This window comes from Stegostoma tigrinum, chromosome 8, assembly GCF_030684315.1.
Source record: "Stegostoma tigrinum isolate sSteTig4 chromosome 8, sSteTig4.hap1, whole genome shotgun sequence".
Taxonomy (NCBI): Eukaryota; Metazoa; Chordata; class Chondrichthyes; order Orectolobiformes; family Stegostomatidae; genus Stegostoma; species Stegostoma tigrinum.
Genome location: NC_081361.1, coordinates 72,508,687 through 72,533,550, shown reverse-complemented (window position 1 = coordinate 72,533,550; position 24,864 = coordinate 72,508,687). Strand labels below are relative to the sequence as shown.

The 24,864-nt window shown below is 39.8% G+C and overlaps 1 protein-coding gene across 1 annotated transcript in view; it reads right to left on the bottom strand.

Annotated features, from left to right (window-relative positions):
* The window catches only part of hectd3 (HECT domain containing 3), a 59,561-nt gene that overhangs the window by 21,839 nt on the left and 12,858 nt on the right, over positions 1 to 24,864 (bottom strand). Inside the window, exons 7-15 of the mRNA XM_048539117.2 lie at positions 23,301 to 23,414; positions 21,481 to 21,563; positions 17,140 to 17,305; positions 14,584 to 14,665; positions 12,789 to 12,971; positions 10,796 to 10,848; positions 9,345 to 9,409; positions 8,617 to 8,720; positions 5,531 to 5,650 (exon numbers count right to left, since the gene is read on the bottom strand). Of these exons, the coding sequence (XP_048395074.1) occupies positions 5,531 to 5,650; positions 8,617 to 8,720; positions 9,345 to 9,409; positions 10,796 to 10,848; positions 12,789 to 12,971; positions 14,584 to 14,665; positions 17,140 to 17,305; positions 21,481 to 21,563; positions 23,301 to 23,414 (970 nt within the window). The remainder of the gene's footprint in view (positions 1 to 5,530; positions 5,651 to 8,616; positions 8,721 to 9,344; positions 9,410 to 10,795; positions 10,849 to 12,788; positions 12,972 to 14,583; positions 14,666 to 17,139; positions 17,306 to 21,480; positions 21,564 to 23,300; positions 23,415 to 24,864) is intronic.

Below are 24,864 nucleotides of genomic sequence, written 5' to 3'. Positions count from 1 at the left end.
GGAGACAGTAAGGACTGAGGATGTTAGAAGCTAGAGTCAATAAACGTGGAGCTGGAAAAGCACAGCAGGTTCAGACAGCTTCCGAGGAGTAGGCTGAATCTCTGTCAGGACTTAATTCTTGGCTTAATAGACTCTTCTTTGTGTAGTCACACAACAGAGCTTCAAATAATCCCTTCAGGGCTTAACAAAATACTTCCAAAGAACTATTTAAACTAAACTCATGTACTGAGGTGACCTATTTCTAATTTTTCAGAATTGATTTCTTGCTCCAGGTGCACTGTGTTCCTATATCTAACTTCAATCAGGACTTCTGTGATCCAAAATCAAAAGCTTTCAAACCTGACTTTGGATCCCTTACATTTAAAAGAAAAAATCCCGATTCTTTCAACTGAAAGGAAGCTAATGCTTCTACATCTACTTGTAAAACTCTTGCAATGCAAACAAATTTCTATTCACAATACACACACACACACCACACACACCTTTCATTAAGAAAAAAAGCTCCAGAAATACTGAATCAACTTCCTATTAAGCACCCGATAGACTGCATAAACTTTGATTCCCTTGCCCAATAACAAACATCGACCTCAGCCTTAAAAAAACTTAACACTGAAAACTCTGCCTCAGGAGGCAATGGAGGCAAAGTCACAAAACCCTCAGGGGAAAAAAGTTCTCACTTCTGTCCAGAAAGCTTGACACCCTAATTTTAAACATGTCCCTTAGCGTTAGGCTTACAAATAAAAGCAAAGAAACATCCTTTCCACATTTACTTTGTCAAGACTGTTCAGGATTAAATCACCCTTCATTCCTCTAAACGTCAGTAAAACCGTGCCCAGCATGACCACACATCTACACATATTACAGGCATCAGTCCACTTAACCCCCTCTAACCTGCCCACAAATCATTTAGCTCCTTCCTTAAATGAGGACACCAAAACTGCACCCACTGTTTGAGATGTGGTCTCATCAATGCTCTATTTCTGAAGATAAACTACCTTACTTTTATGCTTAATTCCTCCTGTAATAAACGACAGTATCCTATTAGCCTTTCTTATTATGTGCTGCACTTACATCTTTTGGTAACACATGCATAGAGTAAATAGCCAAGGTGTTTTTCCCCCAGCATAGCAGAGTCCAAAACTAGACAGCATAGCTTGAAGGCGAGAAGGGAAAGATTTAAAAGAGACCTAAGGCGCAACTTTTTCCAAACAGGGGGTGGTGTGTGTATGGAACAAACTGCCAGAGGGAATGGAGGCGGCTGGTACAATTATGAAACATTTAAAAGGCATCTGGATGGGTATATACATAGGAAGGGATATGAGCCGAATACTGGCAAATGGAGCAAGATTAAATTTAGGATATCTGGTCAGCATGGACAAGTTGGACTAAAGGGTCTGTTTCCACACTGTACAGCTCTGCGACTCTATGACATGCACTGGAACATAAATCCCTCTATACCTTGGAATTTCACTGTTGCTCTCCATTTAAATATTAGTCTGCTTTTTAATCCATCCTACCAAAGCAAGTAACTTCACCTTCTCCTACATTATATAACCAATCTCATCTCCAAACTCCGAAAGGTAGGACTCTGCTCTCCCCTCTCCAGAACTGGATCTTCGACTTCCTAACCTGCAGTCTGCGCAGCAAGGATAGGCAACAACATTCCCCATGCTTGGTCCTTTACTATACACTTTGTACATTCACAACTGTTTGGCCAAATTCAGCTTTACCTCCATTTACAAATTGCTGATGACACCACTGCAGTGGGTCAGACTCGAACAATGACGAGACAGATTAGAGGAAACAGATAGTTTAGTGGCATGGTGTGAAGACAACAATTTCTCACTCAGTGTCAGCAAAACAAAGATTCTGGTCATCAACTTCAGTAAGCAGTGTGGAGGACACACTTCTCTCTGGATCAAATGTGCCGAGGTGGAGATAGTCGAGAGATTCAAGTTCCAAGAAGTAAATACAATCTGCCCTGGTCCATGTACGTTGACACTACAAAAAGCACACTCAATTCTTTATTTCCTCAGAAGTCTAAGGAAACTCAGCATGTCCACAAGAACACTGACCAAATTTGACAGATGCACCATATAAAGCGTTCTATCCGGTTGCATCAGAGATTAGGATGGCAACTGCTCTGCCCAAGAAATTAGAGAGTTGTGAACGAAGGCCAGTCCATTGTGAAAAACCAGCTTTCCCTCCACTGACTCAGTCTATACTTCCTGCTGCCTCGGGAAAGCAACCAACGTAACCAAGGAGACCTTTCACCCTGGTTATACCCCCTTCCATCAGGCAGAAGATACAACAGTTTGAAAACATGTATGAATATATTAATAACATCTTCTTCCCCAGTGTTATCAGGCTTATGAACAGACCTCTCATATTAGAGCTGACTTTTCCCTGTACATTCTCTCTACCTGTAACAGTATAGTTTGCATTCTGTTCAGTAACCCTGTTGTACTTATGTAAGGTATGATTTGTCTAGTTAGCACTCAAAAGAATACTTTTCACTTTATCTTGGTATATGTGGCAATAATAGATCAAATTAAATCTGACAGACTTTTTAGCTCACTCACTCAATATATTTATATCCATCTACAAACCCGTCTTCTTTGCTTCATACTTTCCTACTTATCTTGGTGCTGCTCGCAAACTTAGTTACCATGCCCTCGCTCCCCTCGTTCAGCTCATTGATGTAAAGTGTATAAAGTAAACAGTTCAGCAAAGACTCCTGTGGGAGTCCATACCTGACATCCTGTCAATTAGACAAAAAGCCATTTATATATTGCGTTTTCCACCAGCAAGCAGCCAATCTACGTTAATCTGTTACCTCATGACATGAGTTTATAGCTTCCATAATAAGCTTTGATGTGGCACCTCATCAAATGTCTTCTGGAAATCAAAGTGCACTGTCTATTGACTCCCTTTTATTGACAGCTCATGTAACTGCTAAGAGTATTCCCTAATGGATATTAGCAAGTGAGAAGGGTTTTCAACGACAGTTGATGACAGTTAACAGTCATCATACTGAGACTACTTTTTAAATTCATGTTTATTATTAATTTAATTCAAATTCTATCCCCAGCTAGGTCACAGAATATTAGCCTGGGCCTTTTGATTATAAGGCCAATGACATTATCATCAATCCACTATTACCCCAATAAACTACAAACTCTAAATTTACAAGACTCTAAGATGATTGAGCCAAACATGAGGCAACTGCCAGGTGTATCCAAGAAACTTATATTGTAAAGTTCACAAACTAATATGAACAGTAAGTACCCTACTTCACAGGACAAAAAAAGAGTAAAAGAAGGAAAAAGGAACAATAAGCATCATTTCAAAACTAAAAATGTAAACATCAAGAAATCTTTCTCCAATTAGAATGACATAGCTTTGCTGCATGGCAGAATCTGTAAATGGGTTGACAAGGAGATTCGGTGACTGCATGAAGGTTACTAGTGGCAGATGGTGTGGCTAGTGGGTAGGAAAGGTCTGCAATGTGTGTAAAGGAAAGAAGGTTTTTTCCCCCGAGGATGATGACTTCAGCTTGTACAAGGCGACATAGCTACAACTTGAGGGGTGATAGATTTAAGACAGATGTCAGAGGCAAGTTCTTTACTCAGAGCGTGGTAAGGGCGTGGAACGCCCTGCCTGCCAATGTAATTAGCTCAGCCACATTAGGGGCATTTAAACAGTCCTTGGATAAGCATATGGATAATGATGGGATAGTGTAGGGGAAGGGGCTTACATTAGTTCACAGGTCAGCGCAACATCGAGGGCCAAAGGGCCTGTTCTGCGCTGTATTGTTCTATGTTCTATAAGGTGAATCTGAAAGGAGGTTTAGGGAAAAGAAAGGCTGCAAAAGGAGACTATATAGAGATTTAAGCCTGAGATAAAGCAGCGTGGAACTGGAGGAACACAGCAGGCCAGGCAGCAGCAGAGGAGCAAGAAAGTTGATGTTTTGGCCCAGGGCCCATCTTCAGAAAGGTCCTCAGAAGGGTTCTGACCCGAAACGTCAACTTTCCTGCTCCTCTGATGCTGCCTGGCCTGCTGTGTTCCTCCAGCTCCACACTGTGTTATCTCTGACTCCAACATTTGCAGTTCTTACTATCTCTGAGATTTAAGCCTGCCAAGAGGAGGAATACCGAGCTAATTTTTGTAAATGTGGCATAAAAACATGAGTTGTGACCACATCTGTTTGTAGGATTGGTGATAGTTGCTTACACTTGGACCTATCAGTTTTTTTTGACAAAATACTTTGTCGTCAAATTATGTCTATCGTCTTGAGCCAACTTAAATATTGCAGTGCTTGAAAAATTAATGCTTTTTATGTTGTCCCTTTATGTTTAATTAAAGGTCCTTAATTGAATATATTGATACTTACTTCTGAAGCTGCCTCTGTGTGGATCCAAATATCACACATGAACACAAAGACGAAAGGTAGTTACTGTGTGACTGTACCAGTAACAAAAGGAGTTAGTAAGAATGAAAACGGAACTCCTGAGAACCAAAATGTAACCCCCAAAAACAAAACAGCCCTTAAGGAAACCATATTTAGCATCCTGCTGCAAGATTGCATGATATTTTAGGAAGACCTGCAACTTGCTCTTACAATGACTTACTTTGGGCTCTTACACTCTCAAAATCCATCACCACAGCAATATAAATAGCACCAGCCTTATAACCAGAGGGAAATGCTAATGCTATTCTTTCGATTCCCAACTTCAGTGCATCTTGAAATAAAAAGACAGTTTAAATGTATAAACATTTCCAAAACCTGATAAATCTAAGCTTTCTTGGAACTTTGGAAACTAACAGTCTACTTGTATCAGCACCTTTTCTAAAAAGGCATGAAACACCTTCTTAGCAATAAAAAAACTTAGGTCTCTTAAATCTTTAAAGCAGTAAGCCTGACCAACAGACTTCAGACCAGGCATTTTTGTATCATTCATTCATGGATGTGGACAGTGCTGGCTGGACCAGCATTATTACTCATCCCTAGATGCACATGAGAAGGTAGTCGCGAGCTGCCCAACTGAACATGTAAATAAAATCAAAATACTGTGGATGCTGCAAATTGGAAACAAACACAGAATGCTAGAGAAACTCAGCAGATCTGGCAGCATCTGTGGAAACAGAACTATCGTTAACATTTCAAGTTATACTGCATTCATAAAGTTAACTCTGTTTCTCCCTCTACAAACGCTGCCTGACCTGCTGAGTTTCTCCAGAATTCTGTTTGTTGTCTTATTGAACCACTGTAATCCATTTGGTTTAGGGAGACCACAATGCAGTTAAGGAGGAAATTCCAAGAATTTGTCCCAGTGAGGGAACAGCGATATGTTATCAGATCAGGATTTCGCATGGCTAGGAGGGGAACTTGTAGTTGGTGGTATTCCCGGTGTCTGCTGTCTTAATCCTCCCAGATGGCAGTGGTTGAGAGAGATTCCCTCCATTTTACTGTACTTAAATAATCCCAGAACATAATTATATAAAACTGTGAATCGCTTGCTGTGATTACCAAAAGCTCGCGTCCTCTCAATGCAGCCCCCATCAGCTGGCCTATCCATTCATACTTTGCAAATTCTTTACAGGATGGATTAGGAACATACACATCTCGTGCTTCTCCAGTACTGTTACCCTAGGGAAAGGAGAACAAACAGCAATTAAACTTTTGTTTAGTCTCTATGATAGGTAATCCCCAAGATACAATAACTTTAATTTCATATAGCCAACATACCTTTCCCAATTTACACAGCAATTTTTAGTAGAATTTGTCAAAATACAACTACAGCAGAAAAATAATTTAATTGTGGCAATTGTATCTCCATTTATTTTGTATTTTGTGAATCTTGCCCTCAAGCATAAGATTGAAATGAAAGTTCACTCTTTCACAACCAAATACAGTAATAACTCTCAGTCAGTGAATTCTAAAGCGGAAAAGAAAAATCATGCACGAGATGCAATGACAGTACTAAACAGTCTTTTGTAGCATTGACAGAGAAAAATATTGAGCTAGGCATAAAACATTCTTTAGTATGGCTTAACTAACAAGATACTTTATATTTACCTGAGGAGCTATGTTTCACGACCATTACAGACATGAAAATATTGCAACATTTTAAATTACGTTATAACTTATATAACTGATCCAATTACTTTCAAAATGGCTCCTTCATGTCATATGGCACTATGAACTCCAGACAAACCCGACACTTGGGCAGATACCTAACTGACCGAAATACAGACAATCACAGATATATGTGAAATTCCCAAGCCCATTTATTGAAGATAAACCAGCAACAAACAGGACAATGATATACCAATGCCACTGACCAATCCCTACCAGTCCTTACATGCACTCACCTGTCACCACACCACCTACCTTCCCCAACTCCACCCCTGCTCTCCTCTCTCTCTTTATTTTCCAGCTCCCTTCTCCCTCCCCATTTCTGAAGAAGCATGCTGACCCAAAATGTCAGCTTTCCTGCTCCTCTGATGCTGCCTGACCTGTCGAGTTCCTCCAGCTCCACAGTGTTGTGTCTCACTCCAGCCCTTGCTATATACAAGCTGGTTCATCTTCCTGCTTCATCATTAATAATTGGGATGTCATAATTCAATGAGTTTTTGATGAATATGAAATTAATCTCACTGCCTCTTTCTTGAATTGTGATAGTTCATACCAACCTAATATCATCTAGTTCAGAAGAGAGCTTGGGGCTTATAATAAGTTACATATGCAAGGCAGCCATGTTTTGCACCTAATTTCAGGAGTTTCAGCAGATGTTATGTAAAATTGGCTCATGGGATGTGGGGGTACTGGCTAGGCTAACATTTATTGCCTATCTCCAGTTGCTCAGAGGACAGTTGTGTCAAACAGATTGGTGGGGGTCTGGAGTCACATGTAGAACAGATCAGGTAAGGATGACAGATTTCTTTCCCTAAAAAGACTAGATAGGTTTTCATGACAATCCACAGTGGTTACACAATAACCCTTTGACTAGCATTGTATTCACTTCAAATTTCATTATCTGCTTTAATGGAATTAGATCCCATGCCCCTTGCTTATTAGTATGGGTCTGGGATTACTAGTTCAGTGAGACTGCTTCGACGCCATCATCTCAAAAGGTTTTCTGCTGGAAGTTACTCAAGTTGGGACAAGCTACATGGAGCAAGAGCAGGCACTAATCTCATACACAAATAGTTTGATTAAAGGCTTCGGAAAACAAAGTCTGTCTGTAAAATATCTTGTCTGTCTAAACAACAGCAAGTCTGAAAGGTAGGTATCTCCTTCGCATTACACTAAAGAATGAACCTCGATTAAAGCCTGAAGTCCTGGTAGTGGATTTTAACCAAAATCTCTAACTCACCCACTAGTCAAACTGCCATATAATTCTCAGGAATGAAACATCCATTTTGAACTGTGGAGTCAGAATCACACTACCTTAGCCTCTGACAAAACTGGAAGGTGGTTTCTGGGTTAGGAACATAATCCTCCAAATAGCATGTTTTCTGGCTTTACCATTTACAAACCGATTAGGAACGTGCCACCAAGGTCCCCAGCCAATTAGCACTGATAGGGCCAGATGTCATAAGGAGTTTTTCTGATTATAGGAGCCATGGTAGATTTCAGAAAATCTTGCAACAGTTTCATTTTTCAGACTGCAGAACCCATAGTAACGGCAAAGAGACCAGTAAAAACTGCCCTCTCCTCTGCCAGCTAGCAGGGTTAGTTAGTGGAGGATTCTGCTGTGTGACTGCAGAAAGTCAGTTTTCCTAAGAACAGGGAGGAAAAGAAAAGAGAAACTTCACTTCCAAAACAGAGCAGACAACACAAACTTTTCTTCAGACCATTTTTCTTTTCTAGTCCTGCCTTCATGGCCCTGCACAAATACAGTGCCCTTCTTTGTGGGCTGAAGGGCCTGTTCTGTGCTGTACTGTTCTATGTTCTATGCTCTCTACTTTGCACACAAACTAATACAAGGATTCATAACCTCCGCTCCCTCTCCATACAGGAGGAAGGATAATATAACTTGACAAGGGCAATAGATACAGGGTTGGCAGGGAGGGAATCCGGTGACAAGCACCTTTTGAAGTGTACTCCTCTTTATCCATTTTACAGGATGACTTGTTCTGGGAGTGTGAGGCACCCTGTTGAGAGATCATGAGTTCCTGAGGCACTGATGCTCTAATATGTTGACAGAGCTGAATCTCTGTGTTGATGATCTCACCCTCTTCTATCTGGAATTTGGTAGCAAACACAATTAATGTGGAAAAATCCTTAAGATTGAAAAGGTGGCAGGGCTAAGCTCCCATCCTTGGACCTCATCAGAAGCAAGAGGTTGAGCAGCAAAGATTGCTCAGCCACCCTTTAAAGCTGCTAGCAATATGTGAAATATATTACTCAATTTTTCCAATTCAGCTTATTCTCCAATCACTTGAATGAGATTTTCACAAGAGAGGTAGGAAAAAAAATCAGTTGATATAGATAAAGCAAGGAGGTTTTTTTTTACAGAGAGTTGCTGTATCATAAATCAGTATAACTCAATGTCTTGAAGAAGGAAAAAGGCAGCTCCAATCGTTTTCTTCAGTTAATTTTTAACACACCTGATTAGATGTCCTTACAAAAAAGGGTAAAGGCACTGGACTGTCCCCAGAACTTGGGCACAGCTCTTCAGAGATATCGGAGAGGCTATCTCTGAATCCTCCACCTATTGGTTTAAAAAAAATTGGACTAGTTAGGAAAAAAATAGTCTTTATAATGTTAATCAATTAACCTGGGATTAGATTAATTATCATCTATCAGAATTCAAACACAGTTCATAAAGACCCACTAATTTCTCCAATATCAATTGCACATCACTACTTGGTGATTAGATCGCAATTGTTAGTCCTTCAGTGAGAGTGTGTTAAGATGCATTTGTTGGAGAATTGCTTACCAATTCTGTTACAAAAGCACAACACAATTCTGACAGTTACAAGGGCAAAACACAAAATAAAACTTTAAAATTTTATACCGCTGTAGACAAACAAAAAAATATACATAGGGAGACATGAATCACTTTAAAATTCACAGTATGTCATTGTCCAAACTGCTCTGTTAGACTGCCTTCCAATCATTATTGGATATCCTATGCTCCCTATGCAGCTTGATGCGACCCAACATTATCTCAAGCAGGTTTACAAAAGCAAGCATATAAAAATCTTTAGAATAACATTAAACTAAACAGCAAGTGCTGAAAACTTAAAAAAAACTAATGACTTGAAATACTCAGATTAACTGGCATCTATGCAGAGAATAGGTACAGTAAACTTTAAGGTTGAACAGTGCTTACCTTGATCAATGATCCCTTCAGAGATAAATTTACATTCCCACCACTGGTCATAGCGTGCTGGCCATCTTTGGGTTTAAAAAAAAAAATTGTAGAATTGTACAGCATCTTCTTGTGTGGTGTTCTTAAATTTCAGTAATGGAAAGGGCATTATATATATTAATGTTATTGAAACTAAAGAAATAAGTTACTGTGCCCAACTACAGCTTTAATAGTTAAATTAAATATTTCTAAACAAATGTCAAGTGCAGAAGTGACCAAGCTACAAGGGTTTACAACCAATAGCTCCAACTGTACATCTCCAATGTGCTTCTTGTGAACGCCGGACTTCGATTATCTCCCTTTCCCACAACCAACAATGATGAAAGACAATGAACAATCTTCACAACCATTAATTGAATGTCCTCTAATGATTAATTTTAAAAGGAAATTCCGTTGAATTTTATTAAATTAATGCAACGGTTGACTGCATACTTTGTGCACCTCATGTCCAAGCTGCCTAATGGAAAGCCGTGAAGGAAACAGAGTATCGTTTGTGGTGTTGAATAATCATGACATTAAAATGCAAAACAATAAAACCAACCTTCTCATCCTCAATGGACAATCACATTTACAGTACACAAAACCTGAAACCACAAACTAGTTTCAACAGAGATGCTGTTATTACCAAAAGATGCCGATGGACTTTTAAACAATCAAGTTAACAATTTGGGCTCAAAATCATTCCTAAAATCAACTCCTGTGTTGTCATTAGCTTTCAACACAATGGTCCTTCTAAAATCTAAAAGTAAAATATAAATTTTGGCAGTTATCAGACCTAATTTTTGTTTCATCGATTATTCTGTTTTCCCTTATTTTATAAGTTATTTGAAGGAGCCCTTCTTAAAACTGGTTGGTCAGTTGTGCAACAGTGCAAATGGATGTATTTCCAAATTTAATACCCTCTCGTGCTTGGTTCAATTAATAATGCATAGATATTTAAATGCAGTCCCAAAGCAAATTGTGAAGACACAGCAAGGTGATCAAATATCTGAATGCTTCATTCCACAATAATGCAATAATAAACTCATTAGAATGCAGGTTATTAACAGTCTTCAGTAAAGAAATGGGCTTGCAGGCAGTAGATCAAAGTAATTAGCCTCATTATAAAGCAGAATTGAAAGGCAAATTACTTGCAGTCCATCCAAGTTGGCCTGAACACAAAGAAATAAAAATGTGAGCCTATATAGTTTATTAAAAAAAAACAAATATGAACTTTTGAGTTATGAGCCAAAGTGTGAACTGAAGTACAACAAATGATTTGTAATTCTGATGTGTGTGTAAACTGACTGATACACAACAAATATGATGGAGATAACCTGAAGTAAACACGGAAAAAAATCCCCTACCCCAAATTTATACTTTGGAATCATACAAGACTTCATATACAGAACCCTTTGTCTCCCAAACAGTACCTGTAATCTAAGGGTTTTTCGCATTTGTCCGATGGCTTCAAACCTTCAAACATCTGTAAAGCCAAAGCGTAAAACAAGGCAATTTAATATGGTCTGAATAACTTGTACTTAATTTCACATGGACTTCATTATAGAAGAAAAACATCAAAATAAATCCCATTGTTGATAAATCAGTCATTTTTCATAACGAATAATTTAAAGTCTTTGCAATGTTGTTTGAATGACAGTAAATTTTTTTCATTTAATATAAAGAATGGAATCTTTTCATTTTGTGGGGGTGGTTTCGAAGTGGAAGAGAGGAGGGAAATTCAGGCAGTTGTGGATTGAGGTAGCTCAACATCCTCTCATTTTTGGTAATTGCTCTTATCGTGTTGGAAATCAGTTTCAAGCTGAAGGGAAACCACTGGGACCAAAGGAGTGGCTTTCTGACCCTTCTGCAATTTTCCCATACTGAGTCCAGATGCTAATTAGAAATGGGCTTCTGGTAGTAGGCTTGGAGCCTCCTCAGATGACCCCAAGAAAGAAGCCACATATCAAATGAAAAGGCCATAATTCCTCTATACAGATGGCTATCGACAGTTGTGGATCATTATTTTAGATTAGATTAGATTCCCAACAGTGTGGAAACAGGCCCTTCAGCCCAACAAGTCCACACCACCCCTTGAAGAATCCCACCCAGACCCATCCCCTTATAACACATGCACCCTTGAACACTACGGGCAATTTAACATGGCCAATCCACCTACCCTGCACATCTTTGGACTGTGGGAGGAATCCAGAGCACACGGAGGAAACCCACGCAGACACGGGGAGAACGTGCAAACTCCACACAGACAGTTGCCAGAGGCTGGAACTGAACCCGGGTCCCTGGCGCTGTGAGGCTGCAGTGCATTCCAAATTCTAAGTTCTCCATAGGCATCTGACACTCTACATTTTGACATACTCTCATGCTCTGTCTTAAAAGCACAGGCATGCATTAGAAATCCTGATCGGCTGCCCTGGTCACTTGTCCATCCAGTATCCTGAACTAAATACAGAGGAGGCCTCTGAATTGGCTGCAGGTGAACATTAGATACCAACAAAATCTGGAAATGCTCCTGACATAGGATTCAATGTTAATGGAAAAATTTAGGAGAAGATTACAGTTTTGATGTCCCTTTGTTCCTGCCCTTTTGTGAGAGGGTGACAGATGTGCACTTCCACCTTCCTGAGCCCATTGTCCTATTTCATGACACTGTCTACTCGGGACCTGTCAGGTTCCAATGATTGCCTGTGATGATGTAGGATTTTAAATCATGCAACAGCTGAAAAGCAAAGAAAGCAATGAACTTAAAATGTTGGAAGGTCATCAGGAAAACAGCATTAAGAAAGCAAAAGACGAGCAGTGTTGTCTAGCACTCGGTAAGGATGTATCTTATGAGGGGACCAAAAAATGAAGGTGGTTGAAACAACGATGCTACCTTACCACCACGTTAGAAATACAAAACAGAGAATTATGCAGTTAACAAAATAAGTGAGCAACCTATAAAACTGAATTGTTCGTTTATCTGTTCCCCTGTGGGCACAATGACATTCTGTCATCAGTGGCCAGTTTAGACTTTGCAATTTACCCATGATCATTGTCCATTCCCATATTTATCTGTCCATTAATTCCTTTCTAGAGGCTACCTAGCCATTTGTTACAGTACCATCTGAAACTTTCCACCCCCAGCCTCTTTTTAATGAGCACACATTTGCACACCAACAATTCATTTATCCTTTGAATCGCACAGAGGTCTGCATACATGTTGGTGGAAAAATGAATTCATTATGCAAGGAAGATACAGGCAATAAGGAAGCATGGCTCACAAAAGGTGTGCCCATTAAGGCAACAGAGGCTATGGTTCAAAAAGTGAGAGAAAGCAGCTGAGGCAATATCAGCATAATTGCCCAAAGCTAACAAAATTTGTGTATATTCAAGAGAGGTGCTCTGGATCACTTTGAGCAGATATACCTGCGTGAACACAGCATTCTTAGAAGAGGGATCAAGGGAGGGATTATTCCGGTGCTCCATGGCAACTCGCCGATTGATGTAGAGTTTTGGCATGAAGTTGGGTTTGTTAGTTTCTGAATCCTTGAGGCATTGTGTAATCAGAGCGGTGCGCCGTTTTGATAGCAGAAGGAACTGCTTGATATGCTGAAACACAAAATGCTGGTATCAATCTGTTATCTTTAACAAGTGCTGGCCAGCAGTTGGTTTGGTTACCTTTTGCTTACGCAGCAGGTAAATCCTAACCCCCAGGTTGAGAAGGGGATAGAAGAGCTTTGACTTGCCGCTCTCCCAAAGTAAATCATTTTATGATGCATTCTACTTAGTCATCAGTACAAAGCTGGCTATATAGCATACAAAGACAGACTGTATCTGCAGGACTGTAAGAAAATGTACAAGTATAAAATAAAAGTCAAGCATTGGGCATGATGGGAAACCTCAATGAAAGCAGAAAAAATGTATCCAGTTTTAATGTTGGTGCTTTTAAAAATTTGCTACACTCAAAATAACAGAAGTTGATCAGATGATCCCATTTCCAGAAATTTATGAACCACCTGCATTGCATAAACATTCCAAGTTAAAGCTGACAAACATGGAGAGAAGTTGTCTGCATCCAGAAAGCTCTGGACAAAGAAAAAGGAAATATCACGACCCATTATGCTAAAATGCTTGCAAGTTACCTTATCACCACGGAATGGAAAACATCAGTGAAGGATTTAAATTTTATACCGTTATCAATGTTGTTAACACCCTCAGAGCAATTAAAGATGGTCAAAAATTGCAGGCTAACCAGTGAGACCCACATCCTGCAAATGAATTTTTAAAAATTTCCTTGCAGTTACTCCTGTGTATCGGTTACACATTTAAAAACGTCCCAATATCTCACCACATAATGCAACAGTATATTAAGTAGACACACTAGAGTGAAACATCCAAATGTCCAGATTTATGGGAGAAAAAGTACTTCTGTTGTCTTGATTCCCACTCCCTCTCTTTCATAAACCACAAACAAAGTTGTCCTTTGTATTATCTGGCCTTTCTTTCCATTTGTTATTTCTGCAATCTTGGTTCCAATAAAGTAGTTACATGTTTGCCCACAAAACAGTAATTACAGCTTAGAAATAGTCCATCGCCTGCAAAAAACATGAGTGCTTAGGTGAAGGGATAAAGCTTAAATAAGTGCCAACCCCTTCTTTAAAAAGGAAAATAAAGATCAGTGCTGCAAGCAGGTCCAACTTACATACTTAGGGTCACATAGGTCTCTGAACCTGCAAGCCAACCACACCAACTGTGGCCTAACGGCATGTAAATCTTACACTTGTCAGTTTGTCTTGTTTGAATGTTTCAGGCCTGGAGGTTTGAAAAGGATTGTTCTTAGCAATGGATATATTCTAGATCAAATCGAGAAAAATTTACTTATGCAAGCAGTATGAGATTTGAGGGATGTGTGTAAGTTAACTGGAACATCCATGAAAACTTTCTACGTGGCACTGGAGAAAGCAATAGCTATTAACTATTCATTTGCTAACACTTCACGTGTTGCAAACATCAGTTCCGCATTCTAGCATACAAAAGATAATTGCGAGCTGGAATAACGTTTGCTTTCAAGCACCAAACACTGGAAAGGAACAGCAGTCTCGGAAAGCATACAATTCTGGGTGGGGGGGGGGGGGGGGGGGGTGGGAGAAAGAGAAAAAAAAAAGCAGAATGATTAAAAAAAATTGCAAAAACATGACTTGTACACTCTTCAGGGACTCACCTTTAACTGGCCAAACGACCCAACTGTGTGATCCCAGGCTGGCACAAGATAATGAAGAAGACTGTCCAGGAGTTTAAGGAATCTGGAAAACAATCATGCAACACATGAATGTAATAGGTTGTCAAGTTATTATACTTGTAACTTTTTTCTGATTATGATCAAGTCTTTAAATGAAAAAGTTGTCTTTTGTTTTTATTGTTTTATCCAATCTGCATATACCAACTTATTCCTATTCAATTCTATGCTGCTGTTCCATTCCACTCAAATCTTATCCCAGGATACCTACATTAATCTCAGCCAACAGCAAGAATAATTGATTCTTGTTAAATCATATTTAAAATTTTTAATTCATAACAACCTCTTCTAAATTGTAATGATTCTTCCTAATTTAGTTTTCTTTAGCCTCTTAATTTGAAAGTTGATTTTCAAACGACAAAGAGTTGCATTGCAGTGGTGTTTGCTTGCAGGATGAAAGGCTTGTCAGTACACTTGGAGCATTGATTTTTGAAATCATATGAATTTTCTTGTGGGGAAAAAAAACAGCCACCTGATTAGGCACTTCGATCATCAGTTTAAGGGCTTGGTTAAAAGACTACGCATCCAACAATACATTGGAGAAGTACACCCCACACATTTGAAGCTATAATTTCTTTTGCAAGTGCTCTACACACACTTTCAGTTATACAGATCTTAAACATTCCTAAAAGAATACAAACTGAAACTTTTCATCTTGCACACACAGGACCCAGTTCTTCATAGCCAAAAGGAATTTATTCATGGGGGAAAATGGGCTGCGGAGATTACCATTGTGCTGCAACGCCCATGAAAACGCTCTGACTAATCAGCATTTACCCACTGGTTTAAAGTTTAAATCAATTAAAATACAGAGTTAACAATTCCTGCTTCTCTCCATACCAGCCAATCAATACCTTCTGCTCATACAGTATAAATTGGTGCTCCTTTTCCCAACTTGAAGTATGCAAAATGAAAATCTTCAACTTTGTATCCTTTCAACAATGATTAAATTCTGTACTACTAAGCAAATATTAATTCGAGTGAATAGTATATTCTTGTCAAAGCGTAGAGCAGCATCTTAAGAGCACAGAAGCTGACATTTCGGGCCTAGACCCTTCAAGAGAAAAGAAGGGTCTAGGCCCAAAACGTAAGCTTCTGTGCTCCTAAGATGCTGCTTGGCCTGCTGTGTTCATCCAGCTCTACACTTTGTTATCTCAGATTCTCCAGCATCTGCAGTTCCCATTATCTCTGATATTCTTGTCAAAATTATTTTTTCTTTATTCATTCACGGGATGAGGGTGTCACTGGCCAGTTAGCATTTATTAGCCATCTCTAACCGCCCAGAGGGTAGTTAACAGTCAACAATGTTGCTGTGGGTCTGGAGTCACATTTAGGCCAGAGCAGGTAAGGATGGTGGTTTCCTTCCCTCAAGAAGGTTAGTGAACCAGATGGGTTTTTCCCAACAATCGATGATGGTTTCATGAACATAATTAGACTCTTAATTCCAGATTTTTACTGAATTCATATTCCACCATCTGCCCTGGCAGGATTCGAACCCAGGTCCCCAGAATGTTAAATAAAAATTGAAAGAACTGTGGATGTGGTAGATGAGAAACAAAAGCAAAGTTGCTGGAAAAGCTCAGCAGGTCTGGCAGCATCTGTGAAGGAAAAAACAGAGTTAACGCTTTGGGTCCAGTGACCCTTCCTCAGAACATTATCTGGGTCTCTGGATTAACAGTCCAGTGAAAATATCACTAGGTCATTGCCTCCCCATAATTCTAAGACAAATAAAGGATTAAAACTGTCACAATAAATAAAAGATCCACCAGGGGCTAGCACTTACCATTTATCAATGCCACATTTGAACTATCTGCTAGATTTAGCAGATTAAAATTGAGGGAAAGAAGGGAAAGCATGTTTTTCTGTTAAGTGAACTGATATGTAAAGATATCTTCACCTCAATCAGTTATTTACTCTCACTCACATTTAAGTTTTATTTAAGGCAAAGTCTCATTATTACTTGAGTGATTTATGCTGTAAGTATAATAGAGCTGTGCGTACACCTTGCATTACGTTTCCATTATGTGTTTCTACATTGATTATGAGGACCTCTCGATCAATCAAGCCAGTTGATCAACTGGCACACTTCTTGTCCCATAGATGCTGGTTAATAAAAGACTTGCTGTAAAGCCACAAGAAGGATACACTTTTAACCAGAAGTATCCAACTACGCTCATCACATATTATTTCGTCCTACTTCGCTTTACTCTCTGACCAAGGTGATAATGAGGTGACCTGGTTTGGAGTCTCTTAATTCTGCCTTTACATATTCTTTAAAAACCTGTCAGCCAGTCAACAATGGGGAAAAAATGAAGACTTTCATACATTGTAAAACACAGTCAAAAGCCATCTGTTCAAAATCTCTTCTTACATGTTAGCTCTTTCTTCTAAATAACATATAACTTATCAAAGTACATTAACTATAAGGAAAACTACATGCCAGCATGCATTCATACTTCAAGACCAAACAGAGATATATACCTGTGGATTGCTACAGCTCTTCTATATAGCATGTCAGAGTTATGTCCCTCAAGGCGTGGATAACGGACTAGGTTTGCAGCTTGAAACATGTCAATGTTTAATCCGAGGTCTCTTTCCCTTGAAGATCTGATCTTAAGGCCATGTAGTCGGACATCTATTCCTCCATCTGTTGGGAAATGTTAAAGAAAGACTTAACATTGTTGTGAAAGTACAGTTCACTGACATCTGCTTCACATTGAAAGAATACTTTGATGGACAGTTATTTTGTAGTAATTTGCTCAACAGAAGCAGGAAAGAGTTGTTTAGTAAGAAATTGCTGCAATGTTGCCGGCGCAACTGATCTTTATTTAATGCCCAGATGAATAAATACTACACATAGGGAAGAGCAGGTAAGGGAAGCACAATTGCTCAGAGCTGAGCATTATCTTTTCCTTTTTCATTCTTAGTGAAGGCTGATAACGGGTTGGGAAGACTGATACTGACTAGTAGTATCTTAGTGTTAAGACCATAAGTCATAGGAGTGGAAGTAAGGCCATTTTGCCCATCAAGTCCACTCCACCATTTAAATCATGGCTGATGGGCATTTCAACTCTACTTCCCTGCACTCTCCCCGTAGTCCTTGATTCCTTCTATAAGACTATGTGTTATGGAATCATACTGCATGGAAACAGAGCCATTGGTCCAACTAGTTCATGCTGACCATTTTCTGAACTAAACTAATCCTCCGTGCCTGTGTTTGGCCCATAACCCTCTAAATCATTCCTGTTCACGTACTTAGAACGTAGGACATTACAGCACAGTACAGGCCCTTCGGCCCTCGATGTTGTGCCGACCTGTCATATCAATCTCAAGCCCATCTAACCTACACTGTTCCATGTACGTCCATATGCTTATCCAATGACGACTTAAATGTACCTAAAGTTGGCGAATCTACTACCGTTATCCAAATGTCTTTTGGGTGTTGTAATAAAAATGTAAAAACACTCTTTTAAGAGTGCTCTAATAATTCAAATAATGAAGTGTTCACTCAAACCATTCAATCCTATAAGCTATCTACATTTAAAAACATGATCTTCAAAGACTCATTTTTTTGGGAATGCCAATTTAGTCAGCATCTCTCACCAATGAAGTGAGACATTTGTCAATGTGATGAACATTACATAAATAAGTTGCTGCTGTTATGGTGAATCTGTCAAATAATTTACAATGGCATTACTTATTATGTTTGTGACAAGAAGAAAATCTCATATTTCAAATGTACACAAGTGACTTCCAACCTTGTGACTTTTCATTTTTCAATCATAAATCTATCAAGAACCGCGAACGGGATACCAAAGCCTCAGTCAACTTCAGACTAGCTGGTAGACAAGATAAAAGTATCTTGTGTTTTATTTGTTATTCTCCTACTTCTTTGGCAGTCCCCAGGGTTGAGTGGGATTTGCTTCCACTCTGAAAGGGGGTGGATTCTGAGGTGCATGAATAATCCAATCCTGGAGTCACAAACTCTGCCTCAGGTGAGGCAGACGGTGTTTGAGAAGGCAGGTAGATGGGACACTCCGGATTCTGTGTACCATTTCTGATGCCTGCATTTGGCCTCAATTTCACCCAGTGAGGCACAAGATGGTTGGTGTCTTCGAGGATATATCTTTTCCAGTCTGTGCACACCCTAGAGCAAGCAATCTCCACACATCGGTGGCAATGCTGCTTTTTTTTTTAGGCAGGCTTTCGAGCTGTCCTTGTGGTGTTGTTTCCTGTGTCTTTCTAACAATCACATTCCATTGCAGAGCTTGGAGCAGAGCACTTATTTAGGGAGTCTTGTGTTGGGTATGTGGACTGCATGGCATGCATAATACAGCTGGTCATGCATGACCACTGCCCCAAAACAGGGGATACTGGGCTGGGAGAGACGTTCATGTTGGTATGTCTACCCTGTCAGTCGACTTGCAGGATATTGCAAAGATAGTTCTGGTGATAACTGTTCTGCGATTTGAGTTGGCTCCTGTATATAGTCCACGTTTCCGATGTATGGCAGTGGGGGGGCTGGTGACGGCGGGTGCAGAGATACCACAACTAGTCTATAAACAGAGAATGAGTTTGGTGCTGGTTTGAAGTTTTAGACTTTGATCACTGGAGTCAATGTTGGAATTTATCACTGTCTGCTTACATCGAGAAGTCTCTGAGGAGAACCAATCTGTCTTCCTTAGGGATGTGGGGCAGCATTTGTTATATAGCCTTCATGTCTCTGCTACCAGGCATGCAGGCGGTGATGGGAATCCAGTAAACATATAACTCGTGAACTCAGTGTGGGAACAAATCCACACTTTGTTTGCCTGGAGCAATATTAAAAATACACAACTCACTTTTAAAATGTTTTCTCATTGCCTTTGAGCACTTGGCTTTGGTATTGCTGAAAGAACAGACACGTGTGCAAAACAAGAAGTTTCAACAACATTAGGAGAGATTCAAGAATACCAAATTTCAAAAGGTAGTAACAATTTATAGCGCATAGGAAAAGGGTGTTGATTGGTTGACAAGTACACCGAATGGCCAAGATGCTGCCACGGTTAATGCATGACGGAGCAATGTCTTCCAGGGTTTTGTTTATTTTTTAAAAATGTGCATTACGTAGATGTTTTCTTTCCCTGCTGGGGAAGGTTCTTCCATGGGGGACAATGGTTCCCTTTAAATTTGCCACGGCAAAGCTTTGACTTTGCCAATTGAAAGGATTAAATAACATCAGTTAGAACTTTTTTTTAAGTAAAACCATGAGCAGAGCTGAAGAATAGTAGGTAAATAGAGATAAGTAAGGATAAAACTAAAGCAGAGGGCCAGGTCTGGAAGCGTGTGATAAAAAAAACTGCAGGCAAGACTGCACAATTAGTGAGATAAGGACAGCCTTGGAGGGATAAAGAATGAAGTCTGACACATGTATGGATTTGATTATGGGCGAGACAGATGAGCCAGGAGACCATATTGTAGGTCTGACCTACACAACTGATATAACAAAGTACATTTGCAACCATAAGCTCACTATCTCGTCAGTATCACTGGCAACTATCCTCAGACCCTTCCTAAATGGGTAACAGAGAGTAAGGAGAAAGTCTAATATCACTAGGAAGTGGGCTACTTTGGATTAGGACAAGGACTAAAAGGCAGAGACTGAAAGAGTTAAATAATCCTAGTTAGAACAAGCAGTGTCAAATATTTGGTGACACGATTAGTGATCCGACTTGGGTGAGGGGCCAGGCCAGGGAATGAATACAGTAATAAGGTGGTAGCCTAAACTGCACGGTCATTCTGCATCAAGGTGGGCCATGGATAGATAAGGAACAATGCCTGATGCACGTATCTCAGGTACTAAGCAAAAGAACACCTGAACTGCTGTTTAGCTCTCAAAACTAAACTGAGTTGAGTCAGAGTATGTATACATGATTTAACGTCTACATGAAGACTGAGTATCATCTTCATGTAAGGGTGACTCTTCCATGTCCACTTAGATAAATGACTGTAACCTGTACCAGAGTCTCCTGCTGGATTGTCAAGTCACACTGCAATGCAACCGAAGAGCACCCGTTTCTCACGCAGCATAAATTGTGACTCTACTTGAAAATTGGTATTCTTCCATCTGTCCTCATAAACCAGAGATGAAATGCTTCTTTTCAACAATTCACAAGATTCGAACTAACAAAAATAAAAACTGAAAAAACCGTGGATGCTGTAAATCTTGTCAAAAATAGAAGTTACAGTTCTGAGGAAGGGTCTCTCAACCCAAATGTTAACTCTGATTTCTCTTCACAGATGCTGCCAGACCTGCTGAGCATTTCCAGCAATTTCTGTTTTTGACAAGATTTGAACTATCATTAACTTTGTTTTGGTCTCTTAAAATGTAGCCAATTATGTAATGCTATCATAATATACATTAGTTGGTTTAATGAACTGTCCTTGAGTTTCTTTTGCACGAACCTTTCCTCATCAATATTGCTGCCATTCCAGGAAACACTATATCCATAACTTTAAAGAAAATTAAATAATTAAACAAAAAAACAATTTTCTCTTTTATTCTCCTGTCCACTGTGTTACGTATTTAAAGATTTGACAGGAATTATGGTGACTGGGTCTTACAGATTCCAGATATGTCGTTTGAATCCTACTACCCCTGTCATCCTGACACCCTAAAGGGTGCAAGGGAAAACAACGAGCAATCTAAGAGCCCAAAATTTATGTTTTAGCCGACCAGGACCGCTGTTCGTTTAATCTTCACAACCCTGATGGTATTTGATTACTGCCTTTTGGTTGGCTATCAATGTCATTCGCCTGTCTCCAACAAACCAGATGACTTACCTACACATTCTATAATCCGGATTTCAATTATAGGAAGGTGAACCATCATATCTTCCAGGATACACAGATCACCAACTAAAGTTCTGCAAAAGAATTGAAACACTTAATTGTTTAAATAGGTTCAAATGTCATGTGTCGCAAGTTTACTTACAGCACCTTCAGACAATGAGTGAGAAAACTGAAAGGTCTTAACATGGAAGTTACACTTTTAAAATTGAAAAGGTTAGCCACTTTTCACAGAAATCTGAACTCAGATAGAAAATGCCCACTTCCACCTTCTTCATCTAAAATTTATTCCTATATGTTAAAAAAAACAAATTGATGAATGCCTGGACCAAATTTTTATCCTTCATATTGCTTGACTCAGCTTGCGACAACCTAATGACTGGACAATTCTTTCAAGCACACCGCTGGGGGCAAAGATGTGGGAGGGGAAAAGAAGAGATGAAGAATGAAGGTGGCAATGAGCTCAGGGACTTCATGCCTGGAAAAAAAATTAAAAAGAAAGGGAAAGGAAGGGGAATGGGAAAGTACAATAATAAATAGATATTTATGCGGAGTCAACCAGGTCAAAGGAACAGTAACAGCACACAAGCATTTGTGATGAAACCAGTATAACACTCCAAGCAAGGTGTAGAACTGGATGAACACAGCAGGCCAAGCAGCATCATAGGAGCAGGAGAGATGTTTCAGGCCTAGACTTTTCAGTTTTTCTCCGCCTCCACCTCCACACTTACTTCTTTAACCGTGAGCCTAACCTTCCCTCTACTGACTCCTTCTCCCACCTCCAATGCAACCCCTCCTCCTGGACGCCACCCCAAGGCCTCCTCCCTCCCTCAACCTCCACATGCCCAACTGCTGTTGTGACATCAATCGCCACAACCTCCCCACCCCACTCCCCTGCAGATCGTGCAGCCCTCCGCTCCAATCCCAACCTCACCATAAAACCCGCCGACAAGTGAGGCACAGTTGTAGTATGGCGCACTGACCTCTATAACGCTGAGGCCTGACGCCAACTCTCCAACACCACCTCTTACCGCCCCCTTGATCATGACCCCACCCCCAAACACCAAGCCATCCACAACCTCATCACTTCAGGTGACCTCCCACCCACAGCCTCCAACCTCATAGTTCCCCGCACGGCCTGCTTCTATCTCCTTCCCAAAATCCACAAACCTGACTGCCCTGGTTGACCCATTGTCTCTACCTGCTCCTGCCCCACCGAACTTATCTCCACCTATCTGGACTCCATTTTCTCCCCTTTAGTCCAGGAACTCCCTACCTACGTTTGTGACACCACCCACACCCTCCAGAACGTCCAATTCCCCAGGCCCCAACACCTCATTTTTACTATGGACGTCCAGTCCCTATACATCTGCATTCTCCATACAGAGGCCCTAAGGGGCCTCCGTTTTTTCCTGTCAAACAGGCCCGACCAGTCCCCCTCCACCAACACCCTCATCTGCTTAGCCAAACCTGTCCTCACCCTCAACAACCAAAAAAAAAGCCATTTCTGAAAAAGGGTCTAGGCCTGAAACATCAGCTTTCCTGCTCCTATGATGTTGCTTGGCCTGCTGTATTCGTCCAGCTCTACACCTTGTTATCTCAGATTCTCCAGCATCTGCAGTTCCTACTATCTCTACACTCCAAACACTATTGTAAACATTACTGCAACAGACTTGAAACACACAAAACAGAAAATACTCATATCATAGCTGAGATTCGCAGGCAATACAAGTACGTTAACTATAGCACATTTTAAAGTATTTTACATATTTGATAGGTAAATACCATCTGTCTCTGTAGTTTTCTATACTTACTCATCAACCGTGAGATCATTCAACTTTTTTAAATTATCTCGATCCCCACCAAACACATGAATTGTTTTTGGCATGTAGTTATCATCTGTTGCATCTACAGAGATGATCAGCTTCCTACAAAATAAAAACCGTATTCAATTAATTACAGCAAAATAATCCCTTGGTACTTTATCCATGTACCAGCTGTTCATGATAATTGAATTTCACAAGTGTATATTTTGTAATTAACCTCATCTGCATATTCAAATAGGGCCTAATTTGCTTACATGAACATATCAGATAAAGTAATTTGATTTTTCTGGTTTCCTTTCCTTACTAAAATCTTTCCACGGTACACATTTTCTCCAGCTCAGAAAGATACTGAGGAGAGCAACCTGACTAAGAATCTGTTAGTACACTCCTTCCCCTTCATTTAACGATAGGAGAATCCATGGTAAGGCTGAGGCGGACAAAAACATTATCACTTTGATTACCATTTCCACTCACCTGTAGTGAAATGCAATGGAGCAAGAATACATTGTGCTGCTATGGATTCCCCCTATCAATGCACAATCCCTTTCAACATAGAATGAAGAAAACCTATAAGGATTTAGTGAGTTGGGGTAAGAGTGAGAGAGAGCGTGCAAGAACGAGTACACAGTTTAGAAAGAAAATGAGAGGATCAAAGGTACTGTATAATAGATTAAAACAAAAAGTCGTAGCATGTGGACTAACAGGCAAGTATCAGAATGGATAGCTGGGTAACTGCAAGACAGAAAACAGAAGGCAAGCAAAGTGGTAGCTATTTACAGTGACAAAAATTATGAAGTTTTATCTGACAAGATTCTGTGCTGGGACCAAAGTTGCTTATTTTTACATTAGAAGAACAGGCAAATCATAAATGTACAAATCACTAGATTGTGACACAAGGCAACAAGGTCATTAACAAAAAGCAAATTAAGTACGGAAAGTTAATTTCAAGAGAGATATAATCAAAAAGTAGAGACGTTATGGCAAATCTCTAATGAATTTTGGTTAGATCACACCTCTGTGCAAAGTATTTATTGCAATATTATAACAAGAATAGGCATGTGAAAGATTTACAAGGTGATCAGGAAAGCAACACTAAGCACATTCTCTCTTCTCTTTCAAGAGGAGGTATGAATGGCCTATCAGAGGTTATTAAATTTAGACATGCTTTCATTGAGTAGATACAGACAAAATGCTTCTTCTTTCTGTAGTTGGGAGCCAAATTAAGGACCATTAATACAGGATAGTCTTAAAGAAATAAAATAGGTGTCTCAAAAAAATAAAGACATTGTATCTAGAGAGTGGAATTCCAACACACGGAATAGTTGAAGCAAATTGGGGGAGGACAAAGTTACAAATGAGGAAGATGGGAAATGTTTTGAATAGAGCATAAACAAGGTCACGAACAGCTTCGACCAAAAGGCCTGTTTTGTTTCTGAAAATAAAAAGAAACAACCAAAGAAAAGTTACAAAAGAAGAGAAAAGAAAGGAGAACAAAAAGTTTTGTTTCAGAAAAGCAGAGAGATCTGGGGAGGACCAAACTTGCCCTTCCTCT